Raw genomic sequence first — 15,725 nt, 5'->3', positions numbered from 1 at the left:
TCCTTTGAACTAAGATATATTTGCCTTGATGCCAAACACTTAATTCTCTTTGTTTCTGGTTATGAAAAGAGTGAGTATGCCTAGTTTCCTCCACATCTCAGTTTGCACCTTTTTTATTCTTCGGTTCAGAGTTTATTTCCTTCATGGATCCAAGATACCATTTCTTCTTTGATCTCAAATTGTTTGTTCCCCATCAAGTGATATATTTTTCCTTGTATCCAAACAACAACTTCTTCTAGGTCTCATACCCATCATTTTAGGATATTTGTCCATCTCGTGAATCAAGAGATGTTGCCTTGATGTCAAACACCTAATTCATTATTTTTGGTAAGACAATTCAATGGGTATGCCTATGTCCCTCCACATCTTAGTTTGTACATTTTTCCTCTTTTGTTCAAATTCAGTTTTCCATTACGGGTTCCCATGTTACCATTTTTGTTGGTACAGGTTATATTGATCATCACTACAATCATGCCCTTGAAGTTATTTGTCTTGTTAGTCCTAGTTACTTAGACAAACACTTCCATATCTACCATTTGTTCTCGTAGTTCCACGAACTATGAATGCTCTGACTTTCTCATTGCACAGTGAGAATATGCAGGCACGGGGACGCAAATCCTTGGCGAGCATAATCCTAATTATTCCTTCTGCCTTAGGGAATCATCCATATCTTTCACAATCTAATACCTACCTTCAATCATTGAACCACTCACCCCAATGACATACTGTTTCTTTGAAACCAAATATAGTTTTCTTTGGAATTCCATATATACCCTTTTAGGACACTTGTCTACCTTTGTGCCAAAGATGTTTGTGTTGTGAAACCAGAGACATAATTCATTGTTTTTAGTCATGACAATACAATGGGTATACCTTTGTCCTTCCCCATCTTAGTCGTTCCACCTTTACTCTTGGGTTTCAAAATTCATTCTCCTATGGATTCCAATATACTATTACCTTTGGTTCTAAATTATACCTTTTTAGTCACTTTTTACCAAATTCTTGATTTTGTGACTTTGGTCATTCATTCCGTTCATCTCCATGATGCATTCATATTCTACCTTCATTCACTCCATGTGATATAATCTTGTGTTGAGACAAATATAATATCTCTTTGAGCTCTATCTTGTATCTCCTTGTGAACCATGAGTTATTTGTGATGCGAAACCAAACACTTAATTCTTTTGTTTTCGGTTATTCCAATACAGTGATACCATGTCGTAGGCCCCTCACTTGTTGGTTCATACCAGTTTTACTCTTAGGTTCATGTCTCAACCCTCGTTGTAGTTCAAAACATATTATCCTTTGTTTTAGACCATATCTTTATCATGAATTATTTTCCCCTCCCACCACTAATTCTATGAACTATAGAGCTCTGAATTCCTTATTACATTATAAGGATACGTAGGCATGAGGGCCCTAATCCTCATCGAGCACTCTATCTATTATCTTCCTTTTCCCTTATTCTTTTGTGAGTAATCTTTAGATAGAACACCTATTCGAGCAAGAACAATCGAAATGGTTTTCATGGAGTACCATGGATGTAAAGGGTGTTAATACCTTCCCCTTGCATAACCGACTTCCGTACCCAGTTTCTTTTTCTCTGGGTTTTATCGATGTTTTCCCTTTCCTTCGGGAATAAATAAAGTTTGATGGCGACTCTATTGTAATTTCAAGCGTACGATGCATTCAGGTATATTTTCACTAGCTTCAACTAGCGAATCTGCTGGGGATTCTCTGCTACTTGGACTATTTCCTAGTCGCTAAAAGGAGTCGACCCTAGTTTTGATTGCTTTCTTAGCTTTGTCTAGGTGTTTATCTTTATGCTTTACTCGCTTTATTTATCTCATTACTTATTGCTTTAAATATTGTTTATATTGGATACTTGTTATACTCTTTGTTAGGTTGGGGGTTATGATACATGAGAGAAGCTCTACACCCGAGCTACATTCTTAAAGACTATAACCTACCCATTAGGGGGATACGGGTTTTTCTGCAGGAAACCATAGACTCTACATACTTTTATTCTCATAGATACTTTGAACCTTTGATCCTGAATCAAGCAGTATATGCAGATTATCCGGATTATTCTATGTTGTTAACATACATTATTGCATTATTGTACATATGCAGGAGCCTTGAACTTGAGTTGCTATATCGCCAAGGTTTTGAATCTATGGATGTTGCATAATTATTTTCATTTCATCCCCAACATATGCATTCATTCATTTGCATTTCATGCATGTCAACCAAAAAAATCACCTTGTACATTCCTCCGTCAGAAAGACAACGACTCTTCGACACCGATCATCGAAGAATCATGGGAAAGGGTAAGAGCATTGATAGAGTTGACATGGTCCTGGATTTATTCTTGGATGGCATGAACATGGACATCCCAAATAAGGTTTTGATTTATGAGCGAGCTAAAGCCAGTCTGAATAGGGTAACAAACAAAAGGTGGTTACAGGCATTTTGCCACTTCCTCCTCAAGAACAACGTCTACTACCACATCAGAGGCCTGCTCAAAGCAACTAGAAACTGAAGCAGAATAAAATCATGTAGAAGCACAACGATCAGGAAGGGAGATGTCCTCACAATGATCCAAATCCTATGAGTTATGCACATTTGCTACCTATATTGGTTAATGTTGAGGAAATTGTGCCTAAATGGACCCAACCTGCTGGGCTTCCCAATCATCCCAAACATGATCCCAATGTCACATGTGGATATCATGTCGAACATGTAGGGCATTCCATTGAGAATTGTAATCCTTTTAAGTCCAGAGTTCAATAGCTCATTAATCAAATGTTGTTATGCTTTACAAATGTGACTGTCGAGGCGCCTATTGAGAAGGGGTTTGAATGCAACGGTCCTCCAATTCATGTGCAAGTTCCTCCACATGTGATTCAACCTGCTATGCAATATCATGATTAAGGATACCACTCTGGAATGCCTTTAGCCTATCCTGGGGCATCATCTTCCACTACTGTTGCGCCTTAGTACACTTATACTGGGGCACCCTATGTCCCATTTGGAGTTCATTATGGTTATACTCCTAATCAGATAGTCAATCCTGGCTTGGTGCACTCTGCTCAGATGTTCCCACCAATGGCTACTCATCTTATTCATCCTCAATTGCAAGTACCTTTGGTACCCATGACATGCTACTCATTCCCACATGGTGTTACATCCTAGTATCAGCAGCCTCCTCAGGTTCAAATTATGAAAAGTCAGCAAGTTGTGCCACGTAACCATCAAGGGCAGGGGCAAACCAAATGTTATGATAAAAAGTGTTCTCAACGTGATCAGATCCCTATGAAATATACTCATTTGCTACCTTACCTTGTCCAGCAAGGACTCATTGTGCCGAAGGGAATACGACTTGTTGTTTACCCATATGGCCTGAAGTATAATCCTAAGGTTTCTTGTGCGTTCCACACCGGATACGTAGGACATGCTATCGAGGATTGCGGTCTGTTCAAAACCAGGGTACAAGCGCTTACTAATCAGAAGATCTTGTCCTTCTCTGGTGAAGGGCCCAATGTCAAGATTGAGGAGGGTGAGTGCAGTCATTGATGAAGAATGCTCATAATTGAGGTTACATTTGCAAAAGAATAATGAGGCAAATCACGTCAGCAATCATGTTGTCTTTCACTCTTTCAATTTGTAATATTTTATTGTTTGTCAATGTATTGTTCAATTGTGAACTTCTTTTTTTTTAATAACAATCATAATGAAATAAACGTGCATGTTTTGAATAAATACATTATATTTTATTTATCAGTATCAAAATGTTGCTCAAGCAAAGTCAAAAGAGAATGATGCAAATAAAATGCGCAAGATCGCTACCTATATGCTTTTGAATAAGGCCCTACTGATGATGTAAGGCATTGTTCAAATCCCTAAACACCGGAGATATAAGGAAGTTAATTCTTAATTAACCCCTTGGGCCTTGAAGTATGAGTTTCTTTCTTTAATACATAAAACCCTCATGTTTAACTAGGGGCAGGGTAGTCTTCAGTTAGTTTGACATGTCGTTCAGGCTTCGAAAAGGAGAATATCACATCAAGTGATCAAAGATATCATATCACTCTTAAGAGGATGGAATCACAAATTCATATTGGTTATCCCTTATCTACAAAAAGAGTGAGTTGGATGATAGTCACGAACCTTGTAACGAATCAAAAAAGCAGATGTCGCAGGATTTGATCTAATACAAAAAAGGGGACGAGAAATGAAAAAATTAAAAGAAAAAGAAAGCTCGCTAAGTCAAGAGCTTGAAAATAAGATTGATTTAGGAAAAAGTTAGGGCGTCCCAGTGGGCTACAGACCTAAAGGATCAGTCCAGGAAAAAATAAGGGAAAGTAAAACGAAAGAAACAAGAGGATCAATACAAAAATCCTCAGCAAGAGCAAATCTATGTGTCTGCAAACAAAAGCAGAAGGTGAGTGATTATCGCTCCAAATTCTCATGGGTTCCTTACCCATCATTGGTAATATTTAAAATCCTTTTTTGAAAGATGAACGCTTGTTTTAAGCTAATTGAACGTAGGACTGGAGAACATCACGGAGAACGGGTGGGTTAGAATAGGTTTTGAGCCTAATATCCTTTCTTTATAAAACTGTGAATCAGACCACGTTACAACCCTTAAAAGACCTAATTGAAGCATAGTTTATTTCGAAAGCATACTATGGTAAGATCACATCAAAGCTAACTCCTAAAGATTTGCTTGTCAATTGTATTGATATTGATATGACATTCTAACTAGTGATTCATTCACTGTATGTCAAAATCTTAGTGAACACACTTGAGTTTCAAAACTTGCATGAGTATGACATTATAATTATCATTTTCAAAATGAGAATGTGAATGGGCACTTGACATCAACGAAGCTTACATAGTGGGAAGATTGAACAATTCTTCTGATATCCCATAGCTCAGATCTCTTCAAGATTCATTCAATTTGGGGCAACCACGTCGAGATTGTAAAAATCTCTCTAAATCAGCTAGACATGCACAAAGTTACTTTGAGACTCGTATTGGGGTAGGCCACCCCATGAGCACAAGAAGTCAATAAATCCCGGGAATGGTTAATTAAGAAGATACAGTTTTAAGATATTGGGGAAAACCAGTTTGAGATCTTCCAAATATGAGACTACCCTATAACATGTGGCTGGGGCAATTGGTGCAAATGCCCAACAGACTGAGGAAGAGGCAGGTTGCGAAGGTACAAGCTCTCGCTATGTTTTAGATCAAGTTTAGAGGTATGACAACGACTGTTCAACTTGAAATATGTGTCAAAGAACCATGTTTGTATGACCATTATCCTAGCCTAAAGTTCCCACCGCCTGCTATATGAGCACCTGGTAACCATTGCATAAATTATCATCATGTATCCATCATGTCGTTTCACTCATGCATATAATTCATATAGCATAACATGAAACCTTGCAAACGAAAAAGCCAAAAGTCCAGTTTTATTGATTAACCCAAAGCCTAATCTTTGCTTGGAAAATCACAAAACTCCCATTACATTACATCCATTCTCAACGGGAAAATTTTTGGATACTTTTTTATTTAATCCTCTTCTACCTTGAATATCCAAAAAGTTGTCGCAATTCGTGCATTCGGGTTTAAGATGATTAAATAGGGGAAGCTATCATACCCCAAAAATTGTCCTCCCCTTTTTATTTTTCATCTAACCCATTACTTGAGAATCATTTTCATACCCACATGCTTCATTCATATGCATCAATTATTCATTCATATCTAGTGGTTGATCATTATCGGTTCAAAGTTCTTGGTTTGCAAAGCTAGGATTTTTGGTGTAGATGGAACCCTAGAGGTTTGGCCTGGTGATTCATCCGATCATAAGGGATTCAAACCCTAATTATGGACCATGGGTTGAGAGGTTACTTAAGGAGCTTGATGTTTGGTTTAAAACCTGAATCCTTGATCTTGGAGTTGGTAAACCTTGCGGTTAGTTTTGAAGGGTTGGAAACCCTAAGTTGGTTCATGGCATTGATAGGTTGTTGCTTGACTTTGAACTTTGACTACTCAACCCTAGTCCTTGGCTTGTCTTGGTTGGTTTAGGGCATGCTTACATTCACAGTCCACTGCATATTGTCATTGGTCTCATTTGATCTAAGTCACTTCATCTGTTGATTCCATTGTCATTGATTCATTTTGGTCAAGTCATGACATGATCACTATGTGTCACTATCATTCATTCATTTAAGACATTGGTTTCAATTGGTTCATGGTTCCATTTGAACATGCATTTTTAATCAGAGGGGTCAATTTCATCACCTTTTTGCATCAGTTGAATTTTGGTCAAGTGTTGACTTTTTGGTCAACCATTTGACCAAAGTCAACTTACCATGTTTTCATCCTTCAATCCCCATATTCTTGTTCAAAGGTCAGTTTCATGTAATACATGACCATTTGAAACCTTTTTTTGTTTTCAACCATGGTTCATGTTCTAATTCATGTAACCAACCATGATCCATAATTCATCTTTGAGCCATGACTTATCTTTGATTCATGTTCATTTCAAATCACATACAATGATTCATTTTAAACCAAAGTCATTTTCCAACCTTGTTTCTTTTTCAATACAAACCATAAACCATGTTCCATGTCCATTTCAAAAGTCAATTTACATTACATAAACCATTTATTACAATACTTCATTCAACCATACATTTCCATTGACAAATGCAATTTCAATCCAAAAATTACAATATTCAAACCAAATCCATTTCATTAAACCAAACACATCACAACATTTCATGAACCTTTGATTACAATGTTTCAAAGTGAAGTACAAAATTCAAGTCAATGCAATTTCAATCACAAGTTACGTTTTCCAACTAGTACACAATTTAGATTCCAAGATCATTCCATTATACAACCATTGACCATACTCTCATTTAATCATCATATTACAATTCCAATTTCATTCCAATTCCAAAATACATTTGCATTCAAATTACATAAACCACAAAACCATGATATATCATTTATTACAAACATAAATACATTACAACTATTTCTAACATAACTAATTACAACAATTTCATCTTCATTTAAATACCAAAACTTCAACATTTTGCATTACAATAACAATTCCACATGATAGCATGCCATAATCATCCTAGACAAACCCATAACCAATGACAATGATCCAAACACCTACCAAATCAACCTCCAAAATTACTCCATACTCAAGCATGAGTCCATAAGCATTTGATTCAACCATCCCTGCACAAAGCGTTCCAAGCATTCACTAATAGCTATGGTAAGACAAATCCTACACCAATACTTCAACAACGGATCTTGCAGGGCAAAGAATGCAGTAAATAAAATCAAGCTAATAGCCTGCTATGATCGCAAACTAACATTTTCACTTAATATCATTTAAACAGGAAAATGTGAAATTCAATTATACATCATGGTTAAAGTAGTTAATGTTAAGAATGTGTGGTTTGGGCCTAACTCAACCCTACAAAACCGGTTGGTAGAGTGAGGGTTGCCCCCACTTATAAACTCATGTTCAGGCCATATAATGTCTGATGTGGGACCCTTAACACACACCCTCACACCCAGGATTGGACATCTGGAGCATGGAAATAAATGGTGGGTGGCCCGATAGCGGAAACCATAGTAGGTGGCCCATCGAATCTTAAACGAGGCTCTGATACCATGTTAAGAATGTGTGATTGGGCCTAACTCAATGGCCCTGAACATGACTTTATAAGTGGGGACAACCCTCACTCTACCAACCGGTTTTCTAGGGTTGAGTTAGGCTAAACCACACCTTCTTAACATGGTATCAGAGCCTCGTTTAAGATCCGGTGGGCCACCTATTATGGTTTCTGCTATCGGACCACCCACCATTTACTTCCACGCTCCAAATGTCCAGTCCTGAGCGTGAGGGGGAGTGTTAAGAGTCCCACATTGGATAATATATGGCCTGAACATGAGTTTATAAATAGGGGCAATCCTCACTCTATCAACCGGTTTTGTAGGGTTGAGTTAGGCCCGACCACATTTCTTAACATCCACATCGGACAATATATGGCCTGAACATGACTTTATAAGTGGGAACAACCCTCACTCTACCAACCGGTTTTGTAGGGTTGAGTTAGGATAAACCACGCCTTCTTAACATGCTATCAGAGCCTGGTTTAAGATCCGGTGGGTCACCTATTATGGTTTCCTCTATCAGGCCATCCATCATTTATCTCCACGCTCCAGATGTCCAGTCCTGGGCGTGAGGGGGGTGTTAAGAGTCCCACATCAGACAATATATGGCCTGAACATGCGTTTATAAGTGGGGACAGTCCTCACTCTACCAACCGGTTTTGTAGGGTTGAGTTAGGCTAAACCACACCTTCTTAACATGGTAAGTTAGGCCTAAACCAGGCATTCTTAACATGGTATCAGAGCCTCGTTTAACATCCGGTGGGCCACCTATTATGGTTTCTGCTATCAAGCCACCCACCATTTATTTCCACGCTCCAGATGTCCAGTCTTGGGCGTGAGGGGGTGTGTTAAGAGTCCCACATCGGACAAAATATGGCCTGAACATGAGTTTATAAGTGGGGGCGGCCCTCACTCTACCAACCGGTTTTGTAGGGTTGAGTTAGGCCAAACCACACATTCTTAACATTTGAAATTCACTTAATCAACTAATTTAATCCAATGATTAAAGTAGCTAATCTTAACAGCCCCTCTCAAGCTAAGCATGGTGAATGTTGATCATGCCAAGCTTGGAAATAAACTTGTTGAAAGTTGAAGTTGGTAATGCTTTAGTTAGAAAATCAGCAAGTTGCTCATGAGTGGAAATTGGTAGGAGCCGAAGTAAGCCTTGTTGTAGTTTTTCACGGACCAAGTGGCAATCGATCTCAAGATGTTTGGTTCATTCATGAAATACCGGATTGGACGCAATATGCATTGCACTTTGGTTGTCACAATAAAGGACAGGAAGTTTGGTACATGTGATGTGTAGCTCCTTCATAAGGACTATCAACCAAAGAAATTCACATGTGGCAAATGATAGCGCCCGATACTCAGCCTCAGATGATGATCTGGAAATAGTATCTTGTTTCTTTGCACGCCATGATATGAGAGAAGTACCAAGGAAGAAGCAATATCCTGAAATGGACCTCCTTAAATCAAAGCACCCTGCCCAATCAGAATCTGAGAAGCCAAGAAGTTGTAATTCAGCATTCCTATGAAACAGAATTCCTCTATCAGGGCTATTCTTCAAGTAGCGTATGACTCTACAAGCAGCATGGTAGTGTGCCATTGTTGGATTGTGAAGAAATTGGTTGAGTTGCTGAGTGGCATAGGTAATGTCTGGGTGTGTGGTGTTAAGGTACAACAGACGACCTATTAATCGTCTATAAGCTCCAATTTCTTCAAAAGCTTTGCCACTATCAGCATGTAGCTTAACTGATGGATCAAGAGGTGTGGGAGCTGGTTTGGATCCAAGCATACCAGATTCCTGCAAGAGATCAAGGCAATATTTTTGTTGTGATAGTGAAATCCCGGTCTTTGAATGAGCAACCTCGAGGCCAAGAAAATACTTAAGTATTCCCAAGTCTTTGATGCTAAATTTTCATCTAGAATGAGTTTGATACGATCAAATTCAGACATAGAGGTTCCAACTAGGATTATGTCATCAACATAGACTAAAATAGCTGTAAATTGAGCATCAGTTTTCAAAGTGAAAAGGGAATAATCAGAAGTATATTGAGTGTACCCTTGTTGAAGTAAAAGAGTTATTAGCTTTTCATACCATTTGCGACTGGCTTGTTTGACCATATAAACTCTTTTGGAGTTTACATACTTGATTGGGCCTGTGACATGTAACACCTTCAGGTATGGTCATATACACATCTTCCTGCAATTCCCCATGTAAAAATGCATTGTTAACATCAAGTTGATGCAAGAACCAATTGTTGATGGCTGCAGTTGCAAGAAGAGTTCTGATAGTTGTAAGCTTTGCTACAGGTGAAAAAGTATCAAAGAAATCAAGTCCTTCAATTTGGTTGTAGCCCTTGGCAACAAGTCTAGCTTTATACCTCTCTCTTGTGCCATCTGCTCTATGCTTTACTTTGAACACCCATTTGTTACCAATTGGTTTGACATGTGGTGGCAAATCAACTATATTCCAAGTTCTATTCTTGTCTAATGCATCTAATTCAGACTTCATGGCCTTGATCCAATGTTCAGACAAGCATGCTTCTTTGTAGTTATTTGGCTCATGTGTAAGAGTGATATTGGATGCAAAGGCACGATGAGATGCAAACAAAAAATACAATGAATCATAATTTGAAATAGGATAAATGATTTTGGTTGTACCTGATGATGACTTGACTACTGGTGCATCAGATGTATTGCACACATAATCTGAGAGATAATGAGGTGTATGTTTGGCTCTAGCAGTCCTAGATTGAATGTTGTCATTTTCAATATCGGATGTATCAGGGATAGATTGAATGTCATGGTTCTCATCGGCATTTTCTAAAGATTCAGGGTCAGTGTTAGAATGGTGCAGTGTGTTAGTGGTTGTGTTAGGATGGTGGCCATGTTCCTCAACAGTGGATTCAATACTTTTTTATGGAACGAGTATGATAGGATCATGTTGTGGTGAGTCAATGGGATCTTTGTAAGGGTGATGGTTCCAATTAGTAGAATTTGCATTTGAATAGGGAAAAATGTGATCATGATGTATGACGTTTCTAGAAACAAGAATTGTATGACTGTTAATATCATAGAGCACCACACCCTTCATACAATTCTTGTATCCTAAGAATACACATTTTCAACCTCTTGGCTTAAGTTTTGTTCTATGCATATGTAATGTGGATGCAAAAGCTAGAGATCTAAACACTTTGAGACTATGCATATCTGGATGTGCATTGTGCAGTATGAAATGAGGAGAAAGGTTGTTTAAAACTTATGTAGGAAGTTTATTTATAATGAATGTTGCATGCAAAATTGCATATAACCCGAATTTCTTTGGAAGTTTTGACTGAAAAAGAAGAGCTCTTCCAACATTTAATAAATGTTGATGTTTCCTCTCCACTCTACCATTTTGTTGTGGAGATTCAACATAACTTGTTTGATGAATGATTCCCTTAGATGCATAAAATTCAGGGATGCTAAATTCAGGACCATTATCAGTTCTGATAATTTTGACATGAAGCTTATGTTGATTTTCTATGAGACTAACAAAGTTTATGACATGTTGTCTAGCTTTAGATTTGGCTTTCATTAATATTATCCATGTGTATCTGCTACAGTCATCAACAACAGTTAAAAAATATGAATGACCATGTAAAGATTGAACTGCAAGATGTCCCCAAATGTCAAAATGGATCAAGTCATAAGGGTGAGTAGCTCTATTATTACTAATAGTATAAGAAATCTTTCTTTGTCTAGCATACCAACATACATCACAAACATCTTTATGATTTACTTTGATAAAGGGAAATTGAGAATGTAAGTACAATAGTCTGTTTTGAGATAAGTGTCCTAATCTAAAATGCCATAAGGCTCTATCTGGTAAAGTGACATTGGCTGCTAGGGCAGAGGTTAAAGCAGGTGTGTGTGTGTGTGTGTATGTGTGTAGTAGGTGGATCATTATCTCTTAGTGTTAAGTAGTACAATCCATCTTTCTGCTTAGCAGAACCAGTCATCTTCATAGTGATTTTGTCATGTATAACACATTGTGAATTGAGGAAATTGACATTGCAATTAGAGGATTCACACAATTTTGAAACATATAATAGGTTTAAAGAAAATTCAGGAATCAAAAGAACATTATGCATAATGAAGGCAGGGGAAAAATAAATTGTGCCAGAATGTTTAGCAACAAGGCATTGTCCATTTGGCAATCTAACATTGATGGGAATAATTTTCCTATATGAATGAAACCATTAAACAGAACTACATATGTGATCAGTAGCTCCTGAATCGATGATCCAAGAACCAGTACTACTACTATGCATGCAATGATATGTGTTACCTGTTGATGGATGACCAACAGCAACTTGGTTAGAAGAAGCATGTCCTAAAGATTGGCCAATGCTTGATTTCTGAATTAGATCCATTAAAGCACTGAATTGACCTTGAGTCATAGGTGAATTGTCACTTTTGATATCAGCACCACTAGAGGAAGATCCATCATCATTTCCATCTGATGCCACATTGTTAGCTGAATTCTGAAACTGCTTCTGCATATGAGGTGGTACACCATGTTTCTTGAAGAAGTTTTCTACAGCGTGATTAGTTTTGCCACAGAATGTGCAAACACGAGCTCCATGCTTGGATGTATTGTTTATTGCTCCAAACTTCTTGGAATCAGCAGCATTAATCAGTGTTTGAGACTCATCATTGGGAATAGGGAGCTGAATTTGTCGCTCATGTTGGATAACCATGGAGAATATCTTATTCATATTAGGCAAAGGATCCATTAACAAGATTTGAGACTTAACTACAGCAAATTGGTCATTCAAACCAGTCAAGAATCTGATAATTTGCAGCAGCTGATGATTAGATCTTGCATTGCGCATAGCTTCACAAGTACACTTTATGCGACATGTACAAGTTGGTAAAGGCAAATACAAATCTAATTCTTCCCAAAGAATTTTAAGATCAGAAAAAAAATCAATTACTGATTTGGTTTCTTGCTTGAGATTATATATTTCTTGCTGCAGCTCAGAAATACGAATGAGGTCACCCTGAGAAAACCTTTCTTTCAAATCGTTCCATACATCAAGCGCATTCTCCATGAAGACGGTAGACTGAGAAATTGAATCTGAAAAGGAGTTCATGATCCAAGAATGTACTAACATGTTGCAGCGATTCCAAGCACGCAGAGATGGATCAAAAGAATCAGCACGAACAGGAAGAGATCCATCAATGAACTCAATCTTCATTTTGCCACCAAGAGCCCTCTTCATGCTTCGAGTCCATGAATGATAGTTGGAACCAGTGAGTTTAGGAAGAACTGTAACAGAACCGGGGCCATCTTTGGGGTGAAAAAATAAGGTGAAGTTTGATCCAAAGCGGGATCAAGTGGTGGAGCTCGAGGAGGAGCCATGGATGCAGAAAGAAGTGAATGTAGAACGAAAAACAGATGGAGTAGAAGGACTCAATTGGATAGCAGCGGAATGAGAATCGAATTGGCGAATGATACCATATTGTGATGAAGTTATTTCATCATTGAAGAAAGGATAACAAAATGGAAACAAGAAAGAAAACTTCAAGAAGAGAGAATCATAGCTTCATTGATTATTTAAGTGTGATAGTTCAGCTCTTATATAGTACACTTCTATCACATAATAGTCAATCAAATGTAACTAACTAATCAATAACCACCTAACTAACAATAGCCTTATCAACTATATTAATCAACTAATCTAATCCAATGATTAAAGTAGCTAATCTTAACAATTTTCACTTAATATCATTTAAACAGGAAAATGTGAAATTCAATTATACATCATCCAAATCGAGCTCAGCATTTAAGATAACTCATGGAATTTAACCTTTGTTTTTCCAAACAAATTGGCATTTAGCAGCAATCTGACATTTAACATAACTCATTTGAAAATTCAATGTAACGAAAAAGGCTCCAATTGTCACTTAACTGACTCATAACTAACTGAGATCATTTCCTCTAATAATAAGCCTAACACATAACTCACTGCATTAACAGAACAACACATGCACATAACTAGCTCCCACTTCACAACTAACAAAAGGGTTCTAACAGATCCAACTACTAACAGAAAATTCAACAGACTCTACTAACTAACAATCATTAAGAGTGTGCATGGTTCAAAACCATAACCAAATTGAACCAAATATATGGATCAGTTTGGTTTTTAAAACCACTTTGATAAAACCGGTTTATATTTTTAAAATCGGTTTATGTTTGGATCGGTTTGGTTAATAACCGGTTTGTACTAAAAAAATTAATTTTTGTTTGGATCAATTTTAAAACCAAATTTCCCTCAAATTTAATTTTCATTCCAACAATTTCTTAACTTTATCCAATCGCTCTTGAAATCAATCACTATTTTTAAATTTCAATCTGAAAAATCAAAATTAAGTAATTACCTATAAGATAGAAAAAAAATCAATTTTAAAAAAAGAGTTTTAAATCGGTATTTTTCAAACCAGTTTTTTTATTTTCTTTAAAAAAACAGTTTTATAAAAAAAACAATTTTATAAAAAAAACAATTTAAAAAAATTATAAAAATAAATCAAGTTTAAAAAAAATAATTTTATAGCAAAAATAATTTTAATTTCTTTAACCTGCCTTTTTATTTCAACTAGTTTTAAACTTAGTTTATGTTAAAAATAGTTATTTAAAAAAACTGCTTTAAATTTAACTCTTATAATCTCCACAAACAATATCATAATCTCCACAAACAATATCATAATCTCCACAAGTAATATCTTAATTAAAAACAGAAATAATTTCATTGAATTTGTTACTAGACTAATTAACAACAATAAAATTCTTCAACCTACACTATGAATATAACAAAATATGAAACATGAAGAATCTTTATGTTTTTTCACTTCTAGTTCCATAAGCAATTAATCAACTTCTTCTGCAATAAGCCTAATGCTGCATAAAATAAAATAAAATTACAAGAATGTTAGCATATTCAAAACTGAAAACAGTGAAATTACAAGTCTATTTTACATTTTAAGACATGAACGACCCGATTTCTAAGACCATGTCTCGAACAAAATCTAACTCAAACTCATTATCTCAAAAAAGAATATATTCAAGTTAAGGAGCCTAGTTTAAAGTACAAAAATATGAGACCCGTGTAAGGGAAGATTCAGTAACACATTAAGTCAAAACAAATCACGCAACAACATAAACCCACAAGTGCAGAAAATGCACATATAATAAATTGAGTAGAATATGCAAAAACAAACTTTAGAATTCTTACCGTTAAATCATCTTCAAGTGTAACAGAAGTTGAAGAGGTTGAACAGCTAGCACCATCTTCCGTATAAAGTAATTCTACAAAACATATAAAGAGATTTCATTATGCCTCAAGTATAATAAATAATAATACATTAGCGAATATACTTAGTTATCATACCTTGCTCAAATCTCTCAAGAATATCAAAATCTTCATTTGTAATCAAGGAGGAAGATGTTCCTTTGAGCCAATCTTGGATGCATATCAACGCTTCGACTGTTGTAGGTGTTAATGAGTTGCGATATGGATCAAGCACCCTTTCTCCTGTACTGAATGTAGATTCAGAAGCCACTGTGCTTATAGGTATAGCCAGCATGTCTCTTGCAATGTTTGAAAGGATGGGATATCGGCCAGAGTTCACTTTCCACCACTCTAGAACATTTATCTCCATGTTATGCTCTAACTTCTCTCCAAGATAAGTAGTTAACTCATTATCCGCATTGTCACACCCTTCTGAAATATAGAACTCGGCAGTTCCATAAGGATCACTAACACCACCAAAAACTTGCAACTCATCTGAATTACCTTGAGGAGGCATAAATCCAACACAATATTCCTCATAAATAGATTTCAAGCTAGACTCTAAATTTGCTTTCAAGGCGTCAGCATCATCCTTATTATAATATCGCCTTACCATCCAATCGACCAATCTAATCTTGCGCCTAGGGTCGAATACTAGAGCAATCAACAACAACATGT

The 15,725-nt window shown here is 36.6% G+C and overlaps 1 protein-coding gene across 1 annotated transcript; it reads right to left on the bottom strand.

Moving 5' to 3' along the window:
* Nucleotides 1-11,951: 11,951 nt before the first annotated feature.
* Nucleotides 11,952-12,977, bottom strand: LOC127130993 (uncharacterized). The gene has a single exon (XM_051059943.1). It carries the CDS (start codon nt 12,975-12,977, stop codon nt 11,952-11,954), a length of 1,026 nt encoding a protein of 341 aa, XP_050915900.1.
* Nucleotides 12,978-15,725: the final 2,748 nt, after the last annotated feature.

The sequence above is a fragment of the Lathyrus oleraceus genome, chromosome 3 (genome assembly GCF_024323335.1).
Source record: "Lathyrus oleraceus cultivar Zhongwan6 chromosome 3, CAAS_Psat_ZW6_1.0, whole genome shotgun sequence".
Lineage (NCBI taxonomy): Eukaryota > Viridiplantae > Streptophyta > Magnoliopsida > Fabales > Fabaceae > Lathyrus > Lathyrus oleraceus.
Note: the sequence above shows the minus strand (reverse complement) of the source record. Positions and strands in the feature narration are given on the sequence as shown.